The 22496-nt window shown below is 54.8% G+C and overlaps 1 protein-coding gene across 2 annotated transcripts; it reads right to left on the bottom strand.

Annotated features, from left to right (window-relative positions):
- Positions 1 to 5429: 5429 nt before the first annotated feature.
- On the bottom strand, positions 5430 to 19065 carry SLC27A4 (solute carrier family 27 member 4). Of its 2 annotated transcripts, none has more exons than XM_019637411.1 (13): positions 18797 to 19065; positions 17354 to 17520; positions 15348 to 15742; positions 13925 to 14083; positions 12366 to 12435; positions 12172 to 12263; positions 11267 to 11376; positions 10803 to 11012; positions 10513 to 10639; positions 9666 to 9803; positions 9309 to 9473; positions 9072 to 9218; positions 5430 to 6548 (listed from the first exon to the last, which is right to left on the bottom strand). In XM_019637411.1, exons 2-13 carry the CDS (start codon positions 17512 to 17514, stop codon positions 6391 to 6393), a joined length of 1932 nt encoding a protein of 643 aa, XP_019492956.1. In that variant the 5' UTR covers positions 17515 to 17520; positions 18797 to 19065; the 3' UTR covers positions 5430 to 6390. The 2 variants fall into 2 exon arrangements, with proteins under 2 accessions (XP_019492956.1, XP_019492964.1); XM_019637419.1 differs by lacking the exon at positions 18797 to 19065 and adding an exon at positions 18736 to 18754.
- Positions 19066 to 22496: the final 3431 nt, after the last annotated feature.

The raw sequence follows: 22496 nt of genomic DNA, 5'->3' as shown, positions 1-22496 counted from the left end.
GAGGCGAAAAGATGGTAGACGTCGCTCGTTCTTATAACATGAATCATTCAACCATTGGCTTTCTAGTGTATATTTGCGTCAAAGGTGTATAAGACTCACTTTGTCAGACTTATGAACGAATCCGACTTACAAACGTCCTCCTGGAACGGAACTCGTTCATAAGTCGGGGACTTAACTGTACTGTATTTTAAAATAGGCTTTCTGGATGCAGTGTGAAGGGTTTGGAGGGGAACAAAGGAGGAGATAGGGAGACCGCTGCAGCCTGTGACAAGAAATAAAGTGAAGTGGATGTCCCAGGGTCTCTAAACCACACTTCCAAAGTTGAACTCAGCATTGGTAGAGTCTGGTGGTGTAGCCTGGTGGTCAAGGGCAGAGTGATGTAATGGTTAAAAGGTTGCAGTTCAACTGTCAGCTTATATCCAGGTCCCTCCACTTCCTAGTGTCTTTGGGCAAGTCTTAACATCTTTGTGCCTCAGTTTCCTCATCTGTCAAATGGGGATAATAGCCCCTACTTCATATCGTTGTTGTAAGGACTAAATGAGTTCTTGGTGCAGTGCCTCTTTCCCTAAAACAAGCTCTCCCCTGTGTCCCCAATCTCAAGTGTACTACTGCCACCCACTGAAACACCCAAGCAAGAAACCTTGGCCATTGTTCTTAATTCTTCTACATATAGAAGTTACTATATTTGGATTTGTCTCCCTTCTAAGCTGATGTTGCAATTCCACATTCTTCCACCACCACCCCATCGCCTCTCACCTGCACCCGCTTCTCTGGCAGCCTGTCGCCTACCTCCCTCTTTCTGGCTTTGGCTTCATTGTATAGTTCAACCCATGGACAGCCCGGAGCCCCTTCAGTGTACCAGGCACAGTCCCAGGGCACTGACAAAATGAGGACAAACGAGACGCAGTCCAGGTCCTCAAACAGTGCAGAGGAGCCCTGTGGTACAATGGAGAGGCCCTGTGTTCACCATACTATGTGGGTGAGCACTTTCCCTCTGGAATTCAGTTTCCCCAATCTGCAAAGGTTTAGGACCAAATGATTTATTAAGGTCCTTTCAGCAAAACTATTCTAGGATCCTTCCATTGGACCCAGTTCCTCCAGGGCAGAAACCGTGCCTGATTCATCTTTGATCCCTAGCTTGTGGTTAGGAGTTTTGTACTATACATTTTATACTTTGTCCTGTAGGGGTTTGGTAAGTGCTTGCTGAATGAATGAACACATATTCTCCTGCTCAAAGTCATTTAATGGCTTCTCTTTGCCAACCAGATAAGGGCCTTCCTAGAAGGCATTCAGAGGCCTTAGAGCCTCTGTTCCCAGCCCACTGCTATGAGTGGAATATCCTTTGACGCTGGGAACTGCCACCACCTGGCACTGGAATGGGAGAGCTAGGGAGCACCTGAAGAGCATCATCCATTTGATAAACATTCATTGAACACCTATTAAGTGCAGGCCCAGTGCGTGTGTTGGCAACACAATGGTGAACAAAACCAATGATGAGTCAGAAAAAGAACTCATAAGAACAAGTCTGGGAGCTAACAGAAATAAGCCTAAATATTAATTGATGAGTCAGAAAGAGTTAAGGATGAGTCTGGGAGCTAGAAAGAATAGGTTTAAAGAGGAACCACTTAGCTCTGAGTCTCCTTGCTGGCACACTTGCAGGCTGACAAATACCAGGACAATTTTCGGAGGAAGCCAGCTGTGACAACAGTTCTCAGAAGGGGTCAGGAGCAACGGTAAACAAGTGCAAGGTGACTAGCTACCTGCATCCCGCATAGAAAAATATAAAACCCCTGCTAAACAGCAACGTGCTGCAGTTGTCTACTCTAAGAGTCTGCCTCGCAACCCCTCTGTCCATTTCTCTCCTTACTACCTGTGGCAGCCGTCTTCTTTAGACACTACCACAGGCACTCTCTCTGGCCAACCCTCAATAAAACTTTCCTTGCTTTCCTACTTTTCAGAGTCTTGTGAATTCTTTCACATTCTGCAAACAATCAGGGGTTAATTCTACACCAGTACAACCAATGGGTCCTTGCCCTCCTGGTGACGATGCTCTAGGAGACACACATGTAAAAACCGACCACACAGCGAGATCAGTGTTATGAGGGGGGAACACGAGGGCGTGTGGGAGCAGGAGGAGGCCCCTAATCCAGCCCTGGGATCAGGGAAGACTTCCCAAAGGAAGCCACCTCTAAGCCCAAATCCAAAGGAATTGTGGGAGGTGGAGTTGGGGAGGTAGAGGGCAGTGGGAAGGTCAGAGGTGTTCCCTCCCTCCCGGGAGAAGTAGGAATCCCTCCCACATCTCAGTAGGCAGGGGGCCCTCCAGTTTCTCCTTGCATTGTCCCAGAGACTGGGAGCTCACTTCTGGGTAAGTCAGCCCATTCTGGGACTGCCTGGCTCTCACTCTTAGAAAGTCCTTCTTTCTGACCCTAAGCCTACCTCACTCAACCTTTTAATTAGTAATAGTTGAACATTATTATATTCACTGAATGAGTATTTATTGAATGCCCACTTTGCATCGGCCAGGTGCTTTACATGCATTACCTGATTGATTCTTCGCAGGGACCATTACATCCCATTTTTCAAATGAGAAAACTGAGGCTCAGAATGGTGGCTTGCCCTTGGAGTCTTAAGTGTCGGGGCTCACCCCAGGTTGTTGTGCCTTCAGGATCACTGCCCCTACTCACCCTCACTGCCGCCTCCCGATGGGTAGGCTCACCCAAGTGCCTTCCCCTGGGATCCACGCAGAAGAGGGGCATGGGCCCCATCCCCTATCCCCTCCAGCAGGCCGGCCAGCCCGGGCACCGGCCTCCATCCTCTCTGAAGCTGCTAGGGAGACAATGGCAGGGTCCGAGGGGGAGGCGAGGGCGCGGGTGCCCCCCTGCCCGCTGCCCTTTGTCTTCCCGCCTGCTCCCCTCGTGAGCCCCAGGAGGCTGGGAGGCGCCTCTCACAGGTTTCCTCCTCCCATTCTTGTGCTAATTGGGTGTCAAGCTGAGATCAGTGAGAAAGAAATCCGCCCTGGCTCGGGTTAAACTGCAGCCAAAGATGAGGGTTGAGCCCAGAATATCATTAGGCTGGGAGGAAGCAGGGCCCCCTCCTCGGGGGGGAGGGGCCGGCCACGCATTCAGGCCCCTTTGAAAGTCACCCGGTCGCCCCCTCCCTGGCTGCTTCAATGGGCCCCTCGGAGGTATTTAACCTTCTTCCCAGGAATTGAAAGTGATACACCAAGCATTGGCCTGGGCGGCCACTTGCCTGTCCCGAGGGCAGTAGGACCTCCGGAGACGCCAGAGGCAGGCCCCTTCCAGCCTCTTCGGGCGAAGGTTGCAGATGGGAACACTGAGGCTCCGGGAAGGGGCCTGCATCCCAGCGCCACCGTTCACAGGCTCTGTGGCCTCTAGACAGACTTTGCTTCTCTGAGCCTCAGATTCCTCATCTGGGGAATGGGGACCCAAATAGCAGCTGCTTTGTGTCATGGACTTAATGAAACAATGCACACAAAGCGCTCTGCAGAGCTCCTGGCAATAGGAAATGCTCCAAACATGGTGGCCATTGGCAAGTCCAAGGAAGCGGGTGTGACGGGCTACAAGGATCTCCTAGTGGGGCTCCCAGCCTCTGGAGGTGTGCAAGAAGTGCTCCCAAAGGACTCGCTTCAGATCTTGCCTCAACTGCCCCCCACCCACCTCCAGCCTTACTGCACTTCTTTAATCTCCCCGACCCTCCCTTGGCCTTTCCATTTTGCTGCTCATTCTTTCTGGGGCACTCTTCCCCTCTAATTCTTGGGTAGCTCTTCCTTAAAAAAACCTCTCTGACCAGGAAATATGACCCCCTCACTTCATCCCCGCCCCGCCAGGGCCCTGGGATAGGTGCAGCTAAGCACACGCCCCCTGCTGGCCCCCTCTGCCCCACCCCCAGATGGTGGGCTCCCTGAGGGCAGATCTAGGGCCCCTTCGTCCCTCACCCAGCCCCCTACACGGAGGCCTTTGAATTTGCTCCTCGATGAACTTACAAGGTGCTCTGTAAGCCGTTAAATACTATATAAATGTCAGGAAATGCCCAATAAACAATAGCCATCATTCGTTAACAGCATGAGCACCTACTTCATGAGTGCAGGGACGACTCACATGGCCATGGCTGGGATGACCAAGACCCACTAGTATTACCCTTTCATGGTGCAGAAGTGGGAAACTTAGGCCTAGTCTGGGGTCTTAACACCTGAACATATCTCCCTTCTTTCTACCATATACTGGGCAGATACTGGGGCCAGACCCCATGCTAACAGGTTTCCATGCACAATCGCGATGCACGGATTCGTAGAGCTCCATTGACCGGAGAGGAAACCAAGGCTGAGCCTGTTTAATGGCCTTGAACGCAGGCCTGACCTGAGCTGGAGCTTTTCATCACTCCATACTGCTTTTGGTGACTGTGTTCTACGGGAAGGCATGGGCTCCTTCCCATCGGAGCGCGCACACTGCTGAGGGTTAAAGCTACACAAGGCCACACTGTCCGGCCGAGCCCACACCCCTTGCAAGCCCAACCAAAGGCCCTCAAAGGCCTACCAACGGGGTTCTGGGCTGGGTACCTGCCTGGGGCGCTGAGGTGAGGACTCAAGTCGCTCTTTCCCGCTTCCTTTGGCTGAGCGCTCGGATTTTGCAAGCTCCGCACGCCCTCTGCTGGTCACATCAGTGCACTGCAGACTAAGACACTATCCATGTCTGCCACCCCGTAACCTCACTCAGCATAGCTCTTCAAGAGCCCATCTCCAGCTCTATTCCCACCCACCCCTGGTCCCTGCTTTCCTCCAAGTGAAGCACCAGACTCCTCTCTTTCAAAGGCCACTCCCCCAGGAATCACCCTAGATTTCTTATCCTGGCCACCCTCCACCTGAACTGTCAGCTGCTGGCCTAGGGTGTGGACCACAGTCAGCTGGACAGGCATGCACGGAATGGAAGCTCTTCTGGCTCTGTCTTCTGCACCAGGTGGGTGGAGCAGTGGGAAGGGCCGGGGGCCCCACTACTTGCTGTGTGACTTTGGCCAACTGACAGAAAGTGATGAGGGTTCGTGAAGATAAAACCCAGAGGCACACACTGCCCACTGCCCTGGGGTGGGTTGGGCCTCTTTTCCATCAGGCTGTGCAGTTTCCAGCCTGGGTGTGACTCCAACGATGGGGCCTGGAAGACAGCTGGCTCTCTGCAGCACTGCTGACTCCACAGCCCTGGTGAGACTGCTCCAGGAAGCTTTCTGGCCGAGCTGGTTAGGCAGCCCTTCTCTGGCTCCTCACAGCCCCAAGCCCCTGGGGAAATGCACCCCAGGCAAAGAGAATAGCAAGAGCAAGGGTCTTGGAGATGGGACCCTACCCTGATTTAGGGTTTTCTCCCTCAAAGGCTCAGAGCAGCCCTTTCCTTACAGTAATGGCTACCTTCAGCTCTTTGAAGTCTCCTGATTATTCTCATTTTACTGATAAGACTGAGTCACTTACCAAAGGCCACAAGCTTGTAAGTGACACAGCTAGTTTGGATTTTCAAGCTAAACACCTTGCCAGACTCAGGTGGGAACCGCCCTGAGATGACCTGCTGAGGGCGGGGCTGTGGCATCTTACCTGCCCCAAGTCCAAGTGAGTGAATGGGCCAGAGGAGCAGGGGGTGGGGCCTGACCAGGCTGGAGTGGGCTCAGGTGGCATGCACACAGGCTGGGGGGAGTCAAGGCAGTTTATTGGCCCGAGTGTCCACCCCCCCACCCCCCGCCTCCTCCTGTCAGAACCAGGCCAGGGCTGAGATGGAGGTGACATGGACAGACCCACAAAGACAGAAGGGCCCTCCCTGCCTGAGGGCCAGCCAGGCGGCCACCTAGGGAGAGGATAGAAGGGGGTTCTCAGTCTGGGACGCCTGCTGCAAGTCAGGGTCCTTCTCCTATCCTCTTGGAGACACGGGCAGAGCTGAGTCACACTAGAGCTGCTCCGGGCCAGGGTCCTCTTCAGCCACTGGCCCGACGGCCACCACTGGCCCTGCCCACTCTGCTGTCTTCCTGAGTCTGGGGGCTTCTGCCCTGGTCCCATTGGTAAACTCCCTGCTCTCTGAGGAGTACTTGGCAACCTTCCACCTCCCTCTGACCTGACCCAAGACATCATCCTGAGGGGCCCAGTCAGTCTCAGCCTGGGCTCCAGAGGTCCTGCGTGGCCTCGAAGACACACATGAACATGAGGCTTTCACAGAAAGCCACTGGGGGAGGGGGAGGCGGCAGTGAGTCACTTGGCAGTTTGAAAGGAGGGGGTCAGCACCTCGTATCAAGGTGCTGGGCCCTGCTTGCTTTGGTCTGGCATTGCCCAGAGCCCCTCTGGGATGGGAGCTGGGGCTCTGGATCCAGCAACTGCTGGCCCTGAGAGGGACTCGGGGCAAATCACAGCTTCTCCTCGCCGGCCTGGATGCGGGTGTAGGCCTCTTGGTCCAGCCGGACGTAGCGGCCCTTCCGGGAGTCCAGGTAGAACAGTGGGTCTTTCACGATCGCAGGGTCAAAGCCTTCCTTCCGCAGCTCTGTTTTCTGAAACTTGAAGGTACCTGAGAGAGCAGGGAGATGGGGGAGGAAGGAGAGTTGGAGGGTGCAAGGCAGGGCTGCGCTCCTAGGAACCTGCCTGCCAGAGCTGAGGAGGGGCAGAGGAGGGCCGAGCCTGCCACAGTTTGCAAAAACGGCTCCATCCATTTCATTATGTACTGCTTTTCAGAGCAGCCCTGGCAAAGGGGTAGGGGGGCCACATTACCCACTCCCTTTTTGCAGATGGGAAAACTGAGGCCTGAAGAAGGGAAGCCATTTGTCCAAGGCCACACAGAGTGACAGCAGAGTGAGGAGCAGAGCTCGGCGCTTCTGTGATGGTTGCCTTTATCTGAGCACCTCCCAGGTACAGGGGTAATGGCATTTAATCTGCACACCAACCCCAGAGTGTTCAACCAAAATCTATGGATTCTAAGATGTACATATTTTCAGATTTTAGCATCTCTGAAACAGCTGAAGCAGCAGCGATTTTTTTCTTACTAGTATGTTGCAAGTTAAATTATGCATCTTTCAATCAGTGGTATTGGCCCCACTGTACAGATGAGAAAACTGACACTCAGAGAGGCACATCCCTGGGACAAAGTCACACAGCTAGGAAGAGGTAGAGCTAGGATTTGAACCTACGTTTGACAGATTGCCAAAAATGGCCAAAGATTCCTCCCCTCCCTGTATGCACACTCCTCTGCCATGTGGCTTGGCCAGTTCTCCCAGCAAGTGCTGGAGTCTTTCTCAATCCCTGCTTGAATCCCAACTGGTCTTATGACTTGCTTTGACCAATAGAATGTGACAGAAGCAATGTTGTGAGATTTCTGAGTGAGGCTAGGCCTCAAGGGGCCTTGCAGCTTCCACCCTCACCCTTGGGGGTGCTGGGAGCAATCTAGCCTCTCAAAGATGAGAAGCCACATGGAGCAGAAATGAACCATTCCAGGAAAGGCACCCTAGACCAATGCTGTCCAGTAAGGTACTCACTGGCCATATATAGCTATTGAATTAAAATTAAACAAAATTCAGTTTCTCAGTCACACTAGCCCCATTTCAAGTGCTCAATAGCTAGCTATGTGGGGCCAGTAGCTGCTGGATGGTGCAGACACAGGACATGTCCATCACAGAAAGTTCTGTTGGACAGTGCTGCAGAACCAACCAGCCCAAGAGCCCGATACGAGAGAGGCCATCCTAGACCCTCCAGCCCCAGCTGTCTCTGAGGCAGCTCTTTTAACCCAGGTGAAGCCAACAGAAGAACCACTCAGCTGCACTTAACCCCAAATGGCTGACCCACAAACTGTGAGCAAATAAAATGATTGTTTTAAGCTCATAAGTATATTTGGGGGTGTTGTGCAGCAAAACCTCTCTGAAAGCTGAGTTCTGACAATTTCCCTGCCTCCCTTGGGCAAAGAAGTCACAGCAGTCATCCAGTCCTCAGGGAGTTTGCAGTCTTGGTCAGGAGCCTTCCTATCACTTCAGGTGCTCCCAGGGGCCACTAGCTGGCAGGGGCCACATCGGCTGGGGCAGGCTTCCTATCAGGCAGGGCTGCCATGATGACCACATGGGAGATGGCCAGGCAGACAAGGCCCGAGGCTGAGCAGTGGGGAGAGCCAGGACAGGGTATCAAGGACTGAGGAGAGCAGGGTGGAGGGTCAGGGCACGAGCCTCAGCACTTCCTGCCCACCAGAGAGCTCCTGAGAGCCATCAGTTGACCAACAGACAGAAAGATGGCACTGCCCTGCCATGTGACAGTGGACCCACCACTCGCCTCTCGCCTAGATGGTAACTATAGCCATTCACTCATCTGCCCACTCCCCAGGGGCTGCCTGCAGCCCTCTCTCATCCTCCATGCAGCAGCCAGAGGGCTTTGTAGAACGTAGATCTGACCAGGTGACTACCCTGCTCAAACACTTCTGTGGCTCCCTATTGCCCCAAACCCAAGTTTCAAGGCCCTGGGCTTCTGGCCCTGGCTAGCCTCTCTCTCCCACTTCATGCCTCTGCCCACCCATCTCACTGGCTCCAGCTTTGGGGATCTCCTTCACTCTTCTAGTGTCCTGTTTCAGGGACTTCCCACTTGCTGTTCCCAGAATGCCTTCCACCCCATAAAGTCCTCCCTGTCATTCGGGTCTCAGCTTACACGTCACCTCCTCAGAGAAGCTTCCTAGTCATCCAACCCCCATTCATTCACTTTTCTGTCTGATCTGTATTCGTTCTTCGTCTTAGAATTCCTTGTCCTGAGGCTGCCTCCCCTACTGCTCCAGAAGCGCCAAGAAGGCACAGGTCCCGTCAGAATTTGTTACCTATATCCCAAGGCTCAGCACAGTGCCTGGCACATAGTAGGTACTCAATATTTGTTCCACTAAGGAATGGACGAGCCTTCTCTCTCTGAAGGCTCAATCTGCTCACTTGTATACAGGGAGGTCAGTTTATCAGCTATCCAGCTAGGTTATGGGTGAAGGTCAAGTGACAGCCACCTAGATCTCCCCAGAAGGAAGCAGGAAGGGGTCTAGGCCTGGAGCCTGTGAGTCGGAGCAGGGGAGAGCACAGACCTGTTTTGTGCAGCTCAGGCAGGAAGCGCAGGAAGATGGGGCGGGCGTACAGAGGCAGCTCCTTCTCCAGGAGCTGTGCGAAGTGCTCTAGGTCACAGCTGCCAGAGGGGTTGGCCACAGCAGCCATTCCGGCCCGGCCCTCAGTTCCTGAGGGCAGCAGAGTGGACAGTGAGAGGCTGGCAGTGCCCCCTGGTGGCACCTCCCCACACATACCTGGCACCTTCCACACAGAGCTACCTGGCACTTCTACACCATATACTGCCACATCGGCCATGTCCAGCAGACGGCTAAGGGTGCCCTCCACCTCGGTGGTAGACACGTTCTCGCCTTTCCAGCGGAATGTGTCCCCTGTGCGGTCTCGGAAGTACAGGTAGCCCAGCTCGTCCATCACCAGCACATCACCTAGGGAGGGGTCGGGCAGGCAGAGCTTGGGCCAGGCGGCCCTCCCAGATCCCAGGGATCTGCTTGCCGGTAGGGGCTGGGACTGGGGAAGTCCTGGGGAGGTTCTCTGAAGGTGGGGGAAGGCCCTTTCATTCCTCTACAGCCCCACCCTCTGACAGGGATGCGAAGGGCTGGGGAGAGGTGCCCACCCACCGGTGAGGTAGGCCTGGTCCCCCTGTTTGAAGACATCTTTGGCGATCTTCTTATTGTTGGCGCCCTGGTTGAGGTAGCCATCGAACCGCCGCAAGGGGTCCTGCTGGATGATACGGCCCACCAGCTGGCCTGGCTCGCCTGGGGCAGGGAAGGTGGGGTCAGGTTTGCCCTGGGTAGCCTCTTCCACCGGTCCCTCCACCCGCAAATGCACCCTGCATCTTGATCTGACTTCTGGTCACTCACTCTGCATCCCACAGAAACACCCATTTCTCCCCCTAGCCCGGGAGCCCCCGCCAAGGGTAGGGAGCTTCTCTTGGTAGGACTGACACATGTGGGCACTCAGTGATGTCTGGTCAAATAAGCAGATGAAAAGATGAACAAATAGATGAAAGGGCCCTATATGGACAGTCTAGCCAAAGCTAGCACTCCCTGGGCCCCTGGCCCTGCTCACATCCTGTAGCATGTGATACTCAGGCTACCCCGTGAGGTGGCACTGCCATCAGCTCCACTGCAGATGGGGGCACTCAGGCACAGAGCTACGGGGCCGAGCCAGGTGGCCCGGACCCAGGGTCCTCCACATGAAAGTGAATGGATAGATGGATGGATGGATGGATGGATGGATGGTGAAAGAATGGATGGATGGATGGATGGACAAATGGATGGGATGGTGAAGGGATGATGGATGTATGGATGGATGGGTGGATGTAGAAATAAATAACTTGCAGCCTGAAGGGCTGATTGATGGACACTGGTCAAAACAGAGTTACCTACCCACCCACCTCTGTCCCGTCTCCCTCCTAGGCCAATCCCTCCCCCTCAGATCCCCAATTCCAACACCGGGGCAGACCTGGCTGGCAAGGAAGGCAGATGCCATTGGGCCCCCGGATCAGCTCCATGGTATCCTCGTTGACACGTACCAGCCGGATGGGGTACACGGAGGACAGGATGCGGCTGTTGAAGCCACAGGCCCCCACCTGTAAAGGCCGAGACTTGGGCCTGGGCTCTCCCACCATGGGCCCAAAACTGGACACTGTGTGGGGGGCACTCCAGCAACCACACTCCCTCTCTGGAACCCTGCCCTCCCCTCTGCTTTCTGTGCCTTCTGTGGCCCATCCGAGTCCCCGACCCGGGCCGCACCTGGCCGTCGAAGTTGCCCAGGCTGCAGTTGCACTCAGTGGCCCCATAGAACTCAGCCACCTGGGGGATGTTGAAACGGCTGGAAAACTCGTTCCAGATGGACTGCCGGAGGCCGTTGCCGAGCGCCATGCGCACCTGGTGCTGGGTTTCCGCCTCCCGCGGTGGCTGGTTCAGGAGGTAGCGGCACAGTTCGCCGATGTACTGTACAATCTGGGGGCGGATTGGCCGTGTGTCTGGACCCCCAGGGTTGCTCTCACTTCTCACCTCCCAGCCCCTCAGGCCCCTACCCACCTAGTCCTGTTCCGTCCCTCCCACCCAAAAGATCGGAGATCTTTTCCCTCTCTGAGCCTCAGTCTCCCCATTGGAACAACGAACGGCAGGTGGACTCAACTGTAAGATAGATGTCCCTGAGTGGAAGGGTCACCAGGGGACAGGGGCAGCTCATCCCCTTCCCTCTCACTCACTGTGCAGTTGTACTTGATACAATCATCCCAAAACCGGGAGGCTGAGAACTTCTTCCGGATCACCACTGTCATGCCATGGAGCAGGCACTGCCCCATTCCCACGATATTTCCTGAAGGCAGAGTGGGTTTGGAGGTCAGGAGACGTGAGACCCTTCCCTCCAGAGCCCCTTCTTGTCCAGCCCAAAGGCCCTTTTCCCTAGTCCTTTCCTGTCCTCTTCCTCCAATACCAATGATCCTATCTCTCCCCTAGTTAGACGCCTTCCATGGCTCCCCAGTGCCTATGGGACAGAGGGCACACTCCGTATAGTCTGTTCCCTGGGGCCTCTGGAAATGGCCCCAAGTTCCTGCTCCTATATCCATAATGCTCCCATTCAGCTGGGGGCAACCAAGACCTGGCTTCTGCACCGCACATCTGCCTGCCTTGGGTGCACCTCCTCCAGGAAGCCTTTCCAGCCATCACTGGGCTCTTCCCTTGAGCTGAACTCCTGTTCCCTGCCTCTCCCACACTCACCATGCCATTTCTTGTATTAGAGTCAGGTGGGTTCCATCATTCATCCCATCCCAAACACACACCCGACTCTAAGCACCTCGAGGGCAGGAACTATATTTTATTCCATCTCTGTCTTCCTATAAGCCCCTAAGATCAAACAGCAAGGCCATGCACGCCTGTGGAAATGAACTGACCAGTCAGACCAGCCCAGGTGCCATGCAGGACACGGCCACACACGCCATCAGACTGGTGTGGCCATCCTCACTCAGAGCTCCAGGCAATGGCCACATCTGGATTTGAACCCTGATTTGACTCCAAAGCTCATGTGCTTCTACTGCAACATGCTGCCTGCCAAGAGGGGTGGGGTTCTTGAGGCCCTGGGGGTGCTGGAGTTTGCGGGGCGGGCCAGGGTTACCTGCTGAGTGGTAGAGCGGGAGGCAGTCGTAGACAATGTCATCGGGCCGCATGCGAAATCCATAGTACACCAGGGCAGCCATACGGTAATACCTGGGAGGGCAGAGGGTAGAGGGCTCTGGCACCTGGAGGGGCAGGAGGGGAGGCTCCTGGGCCCTGTCACCCCAGCTGTCCCCCCAGCAACCTGCTCCTTACCTGCTGTGTACCACAATGGCGGCTTTGGGAAGCCCCGTGGTGCCCGATGTATAGATGTAGAAGAGCTTATCTGAAGAAAATAGACACATGAGTGGCTGTGAGGGGGGCAGCACAGGGCTGGGCACGAAGTCAGAAAGACAGATGTCTGTATGTGTGCATCATTCAATGCCTACTCCTATTATACCTCCTCTAGTAAGCCAATTCTGATGACCACACTGCAGTAATGCCTGCATCTGTTCCTTTAACAACCTTTTTCGGGGCCCTCGCTCTGTGCCAGGCCCGGGAGACATCAGTGACTAAGATGGGTACAGGCCCTGCCCTGGTGGAGGTGCAGCCAAGTGGAACAGGCAATGAAAAAGGACACAGGCATTCCAATACCAGGCACAAAGTGCCAGGAAGCACAGGGCCTGCTGAAGCCCAGTAGTGGCATCTGACCCAGGCTTCAGGAAAGGGAGGCAAGGTGGCACCAGGGAGGGCTTCCCAAAAGGAGGTGATGCCTCTCCCAAATCTTAGCGTGTGAGGAGGCATTAGCTGCAGGAAGTAAGGTGCTGAGGTAGCTTTTGCACCACTGCACTGGCCATTTCTTTCCTCCATCCTGTAGCCCAGTCTAGGGACTGTCACATTAAGGTTTTTGCATGAGGCTCAGTCAGCCCATCGGGCATGAGGTTCCAGGTGGTCAGGAGCACTTTGGGATGACTCTGCATGTTATCTATCAACCATCTCCTGCTCTCTGGACGCCTGCTGTATGCCAGCCCTAAGCTGCACACCATGAGGGCACCAGGCGAAACCAGCCAGAGTCCCTGCCCACAAGTGGCTTACAAAAGCACCAGGAGATAATCTGCATATGACAGATGGTCACGAGGACACTGAGCAGTTACTGAGCACTTCCTGTCACAGCCTAGCTTCCCACTGTATCTTTTTCAATCCTCATGGTCACTTCATAGAATAGGTTCTGTTACCGTCCCCAATTTTATGGCTTTGGGGACGGAGGCTCAGAGGGCATCTCAGGTGTTCAGGGTCACCTAAGGGAAGCAGTAGAGCTAGGATATGAACTCAGCCCGAGCTCTAAGCCACCAGGCAACTCAGCAAGCCCTGGGCTCCCCAAAGCAGTATAGAAAAAGAGAAGCAAGGGGCAGGGGTGGGCTGCCTGGAAGAGGGGAGGGGAATGCAGGCAGCCCAGTAAAGGGAGAGGATCCAGCCCAATAGGGGCCTGCGCTGAACAGGTGCTGGATGAATACTCAAAGGGACTTGCCCCTGGCCCAACCCCAAACGAAATTCAGACACAGCAGGTTCCTGGGCTCCACAGGACCCTGCGCGTTAGGCATCCAAGAAGGCTTGTCCAGCACATCAAAGAATCAGATCTTGTGAGCTCTTATGTGCACGGCACCATGCCTGGCACTTTCATACACATCAGCTCATTTAACCTGCAGAGTAACCCCGGTTACTGTCCCTATTTTCCCAGATGGCAGAAGGAACGTGGCATGTCTCACTCCAGGTCACATGACAAGTGATCCGTCCTTAGCCATCTGGAAACCCCTCTGTGGGAGTAGGGGACCCACCTGTGAAGCCCTTGTCAGGGCGACTGGGCAGGTGCTTGGGGGCATCTTCCAGCAGGGGGTCCAGGTGCTCTGTGCTGGTGGGCACTGAGCTGGGCTCCCAGGGACCGGAGCAGAAGAGGCTGAGCGAGGGGTCCAGGCTGGCATGAATCTCACGGACAGCTGTGGGAGAGACAGAGCTGATCAGTAGGCAGGCCAGGAAACCCTGTGTTCCCAGGACCTCTGCTTATGTCAGGGCTGAGCATGTTGTCAGGGGAGGCTGGCTGGGTGGGAGGAGAGAGATGGGGGAAGCACCGGGGACCTCGTTATAAGGTGCCGCTAGGAGCACCAGCTCCCATTGGCTGCTGGCTAACTACACAGTGGGCTCTTCACATGCATTCTCCTAATCACACACCCTAGGAAGTAGGTACCAATATCAGCCCATTTTACAGACGAGGACCTTGAGGCTCTGAAAGTGGGAGGGATTTGCTCACAGTTAGAATGTGCTGGGGCTGGGAATCAAAGCCAGCTTTGTCTTACAGCAAGGTTTGCGCTCTTAGCCCGCTAGTCTGTGGGGGTCGTTAGAAGGGAGGAGTGAGGCTCAGAGGTCAGCAGCCCTCCAGCCTCTTCAGACAGGGGGAAACTTCTCTCAGGCTCCCTTATGCATCACAGGTATCCAAATACCCACCTGCCCTGAGCACGGGCCAGTCCTGGCCCACTCGGCCCCACTTCCTCTTGATTTGTCCAACCTTCTCTCTTCCCCTAGCTGCATCCTTCCTCCTCCCCTCTCAGCATCTTAATAACCTTCCCTGTCCATTATCCCACAAACTACAGTAACGTGGGGAGAAAGAACAGGGACACCGTGGTCAAGCCCAAGGTCAAATCTGGGTTCTGCCATTTACCAGTTGTGCGACCTTTAGTGAGTTCCTCACACCACTCTGAACCTCAGTCTCCTCATCTGTAAAGCTGATGACAACCCCTACCTCACCAGGCTGTGTGAAGATGAAGAGCTGCTCTTGTAAAGCACCATGCTCAGCACTCGGTCAGTGCCCAACGTGATAGCCAATAAAACATAAGCTCTGCAGGAGAGCCGAGAATGGATCCTTGTTTCCATTTTATAGGTTAGGAAATGAGGCCTAATTAGTCACACAAACGGTTATCATTAAACCTGAAGGCTCACCTAGCATCAGCCACTTTATTAGCACTTCAGGAGAAGGATCTTCTTAAAAACCGTATAGGTGCTATAGTGAGGAAACTGAGGCACAGATAATTCCGGTATCTTACTCAGGATCTCCAGCTTACCAGTGGCAGAGCCCAGGCCATCCGAATCCAGGGCTCGTGCCCTTAACCTAACTCACACAGCCTCATCCCAGGGCTGGAGGGGGGCTGCGATCTGTGCAAGGTCCTGATAGACTCCCTGCCTGTTCCCTGCCGCTTTGGGGCTCACCTGGGGCCATCTCGCTGCCAAAGATGAGAACCCGGGCCCGGGAGGTAGTCAGGCAGTGGCGCAGGGCGTCCCGCCGAAGATTGGTGTTGATGAGTGCCGCCTCCACGCCCAGCTTGGCCATGCCCAGCCACAGGCCTACAAACTCATTGCGGTTCTCCATGAAGAGGGCAGCCACGTCACCCGAGGCCAGCCCCCGGGCCTGCAGGAAGTTGGCCACGCTGCTTGAGTAGTCATCCAGCTGGCGGAAGGTCCAGCGGGTGTCCGTGCCCTCAAAAATCAGAGCCGTCTTGTCAGGATGGCGCTGCACCGTAGAGGCGAACAAAATGGGCACCGTCTGTCGCTGCCGCAGGTACCGGTGGACCTTTGCTTTCACCTTCAGGAGCACCATGCCACCGCTGTGGGGGAGCAGCACGGGAGCTGTGACTGCTGGGTTGGGAGCGGGTATCCAAATATCCTGGCCCAGGTTGCTGCCCCACGGGCCTGAGGCTCCGAGCCCAGTCACCTGTAACACTCCCCTGGTCCAGCACCTGCGTGCCGGGCACTGTTACACACACCAGCTCACTGATGTCACATAGTAACACCAGAGACCATGGCGATTACTCCCTCCCTGTACACGGGGAAACAGAGGCTCTGCCGGCACGTGGCTTGCCCTGGCTTCATGGGTGGAATGTGGCTGAACTGAGATTTGAAGCCCAGTCCTCTCTGACTCCGGAGTTCAACTCCTGCTACCCTCCATGTCTGCTCTGAGTCTGCTGCTCTGTCAGAGTCTTCTGGGACTCCAGGGCCCCAGTCAAGGTCCAAACTCCTCTCCCAGGGCCTCCCACAATGCCATATCATACTTCCCCTCACTTCACACCTCCCCCCTCATCACCACTGTAAATAAAGGATGAGTTTGTGATGTGTCCAGTCTTCCTCTCTGTGAGCCCAGAAAGGGTAGGGCTCCGTCCCGCTCACCACCCTGTCCCCCAGGGTCCCACTCAGTGCCAGGAACAGAGATGTTCAGTGAGTGTTTGTGGGGTCATTGGCCATGCACCCCCTTCCTGCCCTGCCCCTGCCACCTCTGACCCCTGAACTCTCCCAGCTTCCTGGCCTCTATGCCTTTGCTAATGCCATACCCTCTGGCTGGAGTCCCCTGCTCCTACCACATTGAGGTATCTCTCAGGTACAACTCCTTTTCTTCCAGGAGGCCTTCTGATTCCCCAAGGCCCTGGCCTGAAGCCGCTTCTCCTTGTCTGTGCTCCCACATCTCTGCTACTACCGCCCTTCCTGCAGTGGCCACTCGATACTTCTTTTTGCAATCAACTCAGGCTAACAAATACTGAGCTGCCTGTGCTGGGCGTGGGTCACTGTGCTGGGCACTGGGACACTTGTGAGCAAGACTGCCAGGGTCTCTGCCCACATGGCACTGCCAGTTTAGGGATTTACTGTGTCCTCTAATTATCTCCCTGACCATTCCGAACTTGGCCCAGGACTGGGTCTGCCTTGTTCCTCTCTGGGCCTCAAAGCCAGCCCATACCTGACACAGAGCAGGTGTTTCTGGTATAGAATATCTCTATGGACCATACCTGACTTCCTTTGGGAAGCAGGTTCTCTCAGACATCTGATTTGGGGCCCTTCTCTAGAACTCAGTGCTCTCTCAGACTCATGCCAACCCAAAGACAAGACTTTTCCCATAGTGTCCCTTGTTACCCTCTCACAAGCTACTGCATGTCCTCAGGACCCCTTGCAGATGTCTCCTCAACACGCCACACCTGGTGCTCCATGTTATGTCCCAGGCCCCCAAGTCTGCACCAGGTTAAGGAGCACCAAGTTAGGGAGATTCCCCAGGAGGAGACTTTGACCTTGGCAGTGGACGTACCAGGTACCAATAGCAGGGGAGGGTTGTGGAGCAGAGGGTGTGAGGCCCTGTGCAGGTAGGGGCCATGGGTCTGGTCTGGGGAGATTTTGGGGACTAGGAGCCCAGCATGGTATGGGAGACCCCAGGAATGGTTAGACCAGGTACTCACAAGACATCACGCCTGATGGTCTTGATGAAGACCCGGATGAAGCGCCAGCCGCCAGACCCCAGGTAGAGGAGCAGCAAGGAAAACCCCACTTGGGTCCAGGGTAGTTTCAGCACCAACTTAGAGAACAGCAACACTCCCAGGAGAGATGCCCCGAGCAGCATTGTGGCCTATGGGCACAGGGCAGTCAGTGGATTCAAATGTCTAGGTCCTCCACCTCCTGACCCAGTAATCCAGGCTACTATGAACCCAAGGGATCAACCTAGAGTGCGGCTTAACAATACTGACTAGGGTGGCTGAGGATGGAGTCCCTTTGCAGGGCTGTCTGGAAGGGCAGGCTAGAGGCATAGGACTTGAGGTGAGGAGTTCCAGGGATGACAGGCAGGAGGCTGGGTTCTAGCCCCCTCATCCCATCTCTACCTATGACTCTCCAAGTGACCTTGGGCAAGTCCCTTTCCCACTTTAGGACTTAGTCTTCTCTGTGCAATGGGTAGTGAGACTTGCTCTCAGAAACCCTTCTAGCCGAAATAGAACAGTCCACTGTCCTGACATCCAGGCTGCCTAACCAAAACGGCTTGGAGGGGGGTATTGACTTAAGTGCCTCTGGCTCAATTCCCCACCCAGAGATCTAGGGAGGGTCTGTAGATGACCAGGCCCAGCCACAATACCCAAAGGGACAACTTCCTGGGAAGGGGCCCTGCTGAGTCCCTGCCCACAGGCTCCGGCAGCGCCGTGCCTCTGCTGGCCCATAGAGGGCGACGGAGCCCGGAGGTACCTGAGAGGTGACCGCCCAGAGAGGAAAGGTGATTGAGGGAGACGAAGAGGGCCTTGAAGGTACCCCCACAAACACTCAGCAAGCCACTCAGGCGAATATTTGGGGGTTGGGTTCAGGGGGAGGGGGACAGTTGGCTGGGCTGAGATTAGGACTCTTGGGTTCTATTCCTGGCACTCTACAGATTTGCTGAAGGAGGCAGCAGATGGGTCTCAGTTTTCCTTTGGGTTCTCCTATTCTTGGGGAGGGGATGAAGGTCATGGCTGTGATGTAGTCTGAGAGCCTCCAAGCCAGGATGAGGTTTGGTCTGGACCACAGGGAGTCCTAACAGACCATCTCCTCCTCCTCGATGCAAAAAGCAAAAGCTGGGAGGAGTGCTTAACCAGTGCCCCCAACTCCAAAGCCGGGATCTCCAAGGTCCTCAGACCTCTGGCCTCCCAGAATCCATCCCGGAAGGCTGGGGGATGGGGTGTGGAAAGAAGGGGATACCCAGTTCCATCGGTCCCCCGTCCCCATGCGGACCGCCCTGGCCCTTAAGAGCCAGGGTAGCAGATTGTCGGGCAAGGAGACAGAGGAACAGGGCGCGCCTCCCACCCCAGGCCGGTACCATCACCTCCCGACGCGGCCAGGCACATTCCTCGTCCTGGGGACCCACTGGCCTGGCCTATGCTCACCCGGCGTTGGCCCCGCCGCGCGGCGCCCGGTCCAGATGTGGCCCGGCTGCTGGAGTGGAGTGGGGAGCGCGGGGGGCATTAGCGGCCCCTGGGCGCGCAGAGCCGAATCTCAGCAGCGCTTCGCCGGCTCTGCACCCTGCATGGCCCGGGCAGCCCCGCCCGCCGCCCGGCCCCGCCCGCCCGCGGCGCTCCTCCCCCGCCCGCCTCCAGCAACCCAAACCGGCTGCGCCGGGCGGCAACACCGCCTCCCGTGCCTTCCCCGCTGCGGGCGAGCAGCAGAGCCCGCGGAGTAGCGCAGCCCCAGCGCACCCGATACAGCCAGGCCCAGCCCGCCCTGCTCGCGCGACGGCCTCGGGCGAGGCCCCGCGCAGCACTCTGGGAGTTGTAGTTCGTGCCCCGCAGTCCCGCCCGGCCGCGGAGACAAACCCCCGGACCCGGAAGAGACAGGTGGACTGTGCCTGGGACCGGAACCCCCAAACCCCAGGTGTCCGAACGTAGGGGAGAGCACCCCTACCCGCACTGTTTGCGGAGAATCCGGGGTCCGCGCTCAGACCCAGACAGATTTCGGCAAAGGCCCAGCGACACATCCTAGACGAGAGCTAAAAGGGCGGTTTCATGCAGAGAAGCGAGCCAGGGGTAAGCGATAATTAATTGGCTCAATGAAGCGCAATGAAGAGTGCATTGGTCTTCTAGCTGAACGTGGAGTGGTCACTCAAAGGTTGTGGTGTTGGAGTTCCACCAAGCTTAATGTTGACAACGCCTCCCTCAGTTCCATTCAGATATTTTATGGCCACAGCACCTTTATAAGGTTTAGAAGACTTGCAGACCTGAGCATCTGTCACCTCTGCTTCTGAGACAATAGTAAACTTGGCGTCGGGATTACTGTATAGGAATCCTTTCCCATCCGTGGTATCTTGTAAGCAATTTGGCACACCTGGTGGTACAGAGGGCACGAATCTGGAGATCTGTACCCAACTTTGGCCTCTGATCGCTCTGGACTCTGTAGCAAATCAACCTCTAAGCCAGTGACCGTATTTGTCATGCCATCTGCTGAGCTCTGGGCCATTGGCCAGCTTTCCAGCCCTATGCAGCTCTGGGCTTCTGAAAACTTGGTTCCTTGATAATCAAACATGTTGGGCATCCACAGTTGTCACTAGTCTTTGAATAGATAGATGCCTTAATCCCTTAGTCCAGCAGAAGTCCTTAAAAGGAGGGAGGGGCAGTTTTCAGGGTCTATTCATAGGGATGAAAAATGAAATTTTGGTCCGATAAGTATATGGACCTATTTCTTCAAGAATATAGGGTGCATCCTTTTGGGGACCTAGGTAAATTAAAGCACCACCTCTCCCTTGGGTGTTACATTCAGGAGGCAGTGTGGTGCAGTGGTTATGGGCATGGGCATCCAACAGACTTGGGTCAACTTCTCAGTTGAAAGCTCAGTCTCCATTTCTTATATGTAAAAATGAGGACATACTAAGAGTGCTTACCTCACAGGGTTTGTGTGGAGAGTCATGGGGAGCATTTTAATTAGCACTTGACCACTTGTTATTGTAGCTTACAGACTCATTGACCAAACAGCACCTACGAAATCTAGCTATGAAGATGATCTCTGATTGTATCCACAGGGCTTAGCAAATAACAGAAGCTCCATATGTTTGCTGAGTGAATGACAGGGAGAGTGAATTGAAGGCTCTGACTTTACCTGCACCCGGATCCAGGGGTATAAATATAATTATTTCCACATTGACTGCTGAGGTCATATGCAAAGAGGACAAGTGAAAATTTGGAGGAGGGCAGTGGTGTCCTGTCCCCCGGCTCTCCTCTACCCAGGCTGGTCACTTTGGTGAAGCCAAAGCAGTTATCCCACCAGACACCGGGCCAGGCCTGAAAGGTAGGTGCAAGGGGACATAGAGGGAACAAGACAGATTGTCTTCAAGCTGCTAATAGTCTAGTTGGACATACAGAAAGGGCAGGTGGAGATTAGGTCACTAGGTTTTCCCTCACCGAGTGCTCATTGTACTTCTGTCAACACCCACCACATTATTGTGATGTCTTCTTTACTTTGCAGTCGGACACATCTGGGTTGCACTCCCAGCCCCGGCTGTGAGACACTGGGCAAACCACCTGTCCCCATGGCGCCTCAGTGTCTTCATCTGTAGAATGGGAATACAGTCATCACGGTCCCTGCCTCCCGGGTCTGGGTATGGATTCAATGAGATGATGCTTGTCAAGCTCTCAGCACGGGGTGGCACATGGAAGGCCCTCAGCTGCCATAACTGCTCAACTCCAAGGAGGAGGGGATGCAGCTGTCTCCATCATTGTGGAACCCCGAGCATTCGACAAATGCTTAGAAGATATTTGTGAAATGATTGAAGACTAGTGGGCTTGTGCATCAGAATACATGTGGTGGGAGGTGACTGGAAGAGCCTTTGTGTGCTTGGCTGAGTTTATTCTGGTACAGGGAAGAGCCACTGAGGGTTCTTTGGAAGGGCATTGGCTGGGTGCTGTCATTTGTGGGACAAGCTGAGCTTGGGCTGACCTCACAGTGGGCTCCCTTCCATGGACATGACCCCCATCTGCCCTGCATTAGAGAACAAACATCAGCACTTAAATCTTCAGACTTATCAGAGGCTGACATTTGGACTCACTTGTATTAAACCTCCCCAGACGACTGAAGTGGTTTGGCCCCGGCACACAGTAGGTGCTTAGCCCATAGGTATTCAGTTGCATGTGGCATTTAGTGACCTCTGAGCTGTGTGAGTCCTCCCACTCTGGGTGTGCCCAAAATAAATACTTCTGGCTGATTGTGTACATGGTGACGTCAGTGGCCTCAAAGGGCCTTTCTGGCACATGACAGCTCCCGTTTTCTAAGTGCTTTCTATGTGCTAAAGCACTACACACACAATGTGCCTGTTGTGAGATAGGCATATACTCTCCCTATCTTACAGACGAGAAAACACAGGCTCACGGGGGTGATGTGACTACTGCAAGATTGCAGGGCTGGTCAGTGGTGGGCCACGTGTCTACTCTTAGAGCCTGCGCCCCTAAACGCTGCACTGGGGTCAGCTACATATGGCTTTTATCAGGCAGAGGGAAAGGAGCATCTCAGGATCCCCTTGGCTACTGGGAGAGGACCTGTCTGTCCCAGTATAGGCTCACTCCACCACACCCCAGCTATGTGACCCCACGACACTCCCTGAACCTGAGACCCACGGTCTTCACCACGAAGTGAGGTTGTAGTAGGGACTGAGTAAGACTGGCATGAGGGGTGATCAGCACGAGGCCTGGCATCCATTCCTTCAGCGATGAAGCAGCAAGCCCCCGCTGTGAGCCAAGCACTGCTCCCAGCAGTGAAGGGTAAGAACAAGGTCCCTGCCCTGGAGCAGACGTGGAACTCAGAAATAAATGAACAAGTGAGATAGTTTCACAGAGTGGTAAGTCCGAAGACAATAGGGTGACGTGATGGCGGTGGGGAGCGGGACTGCTTCAATGGGGTGGACAGGGACGGCCTCTCCAAGGTGACATTTGAGCACAGATGTGAATGACAAGGAGCTATGTAATGACATGGACACAAAGACAGGAAAAAGGCCAACATGGTTTATTTTTATTTATTTATTTATTTAAAGATTTTATTGGGGAATTGGGGGAGGGGAACAGACAAGTTGCTGTCCTTTTGTTCTTCAGTCTAGTTGTGGAGGAC

The sequence above is a fragment of the Hipposideros armiger genome, unplaced genomic scaffold (assembly GCF_001890085.2).
Source record: "Hipposideros armiger isolate ML-2016 unplaced genomic scaffold, ASM189008v1 scaffold_3, whole genome shotgun sequence".
In the NCBI taxonomy this organism is placed as follows: Eukaryota; Metazoa; Chordata; class Mammalia; order Chiroptera; family Hipposideridae; genus Hipposideros; species Hipposideros armiger.
The sequence above is the reverse complement of the archived record's forward strand: the minus strand, read 5'-3'. Positions and strand labels throughout refer to the sequence as shown.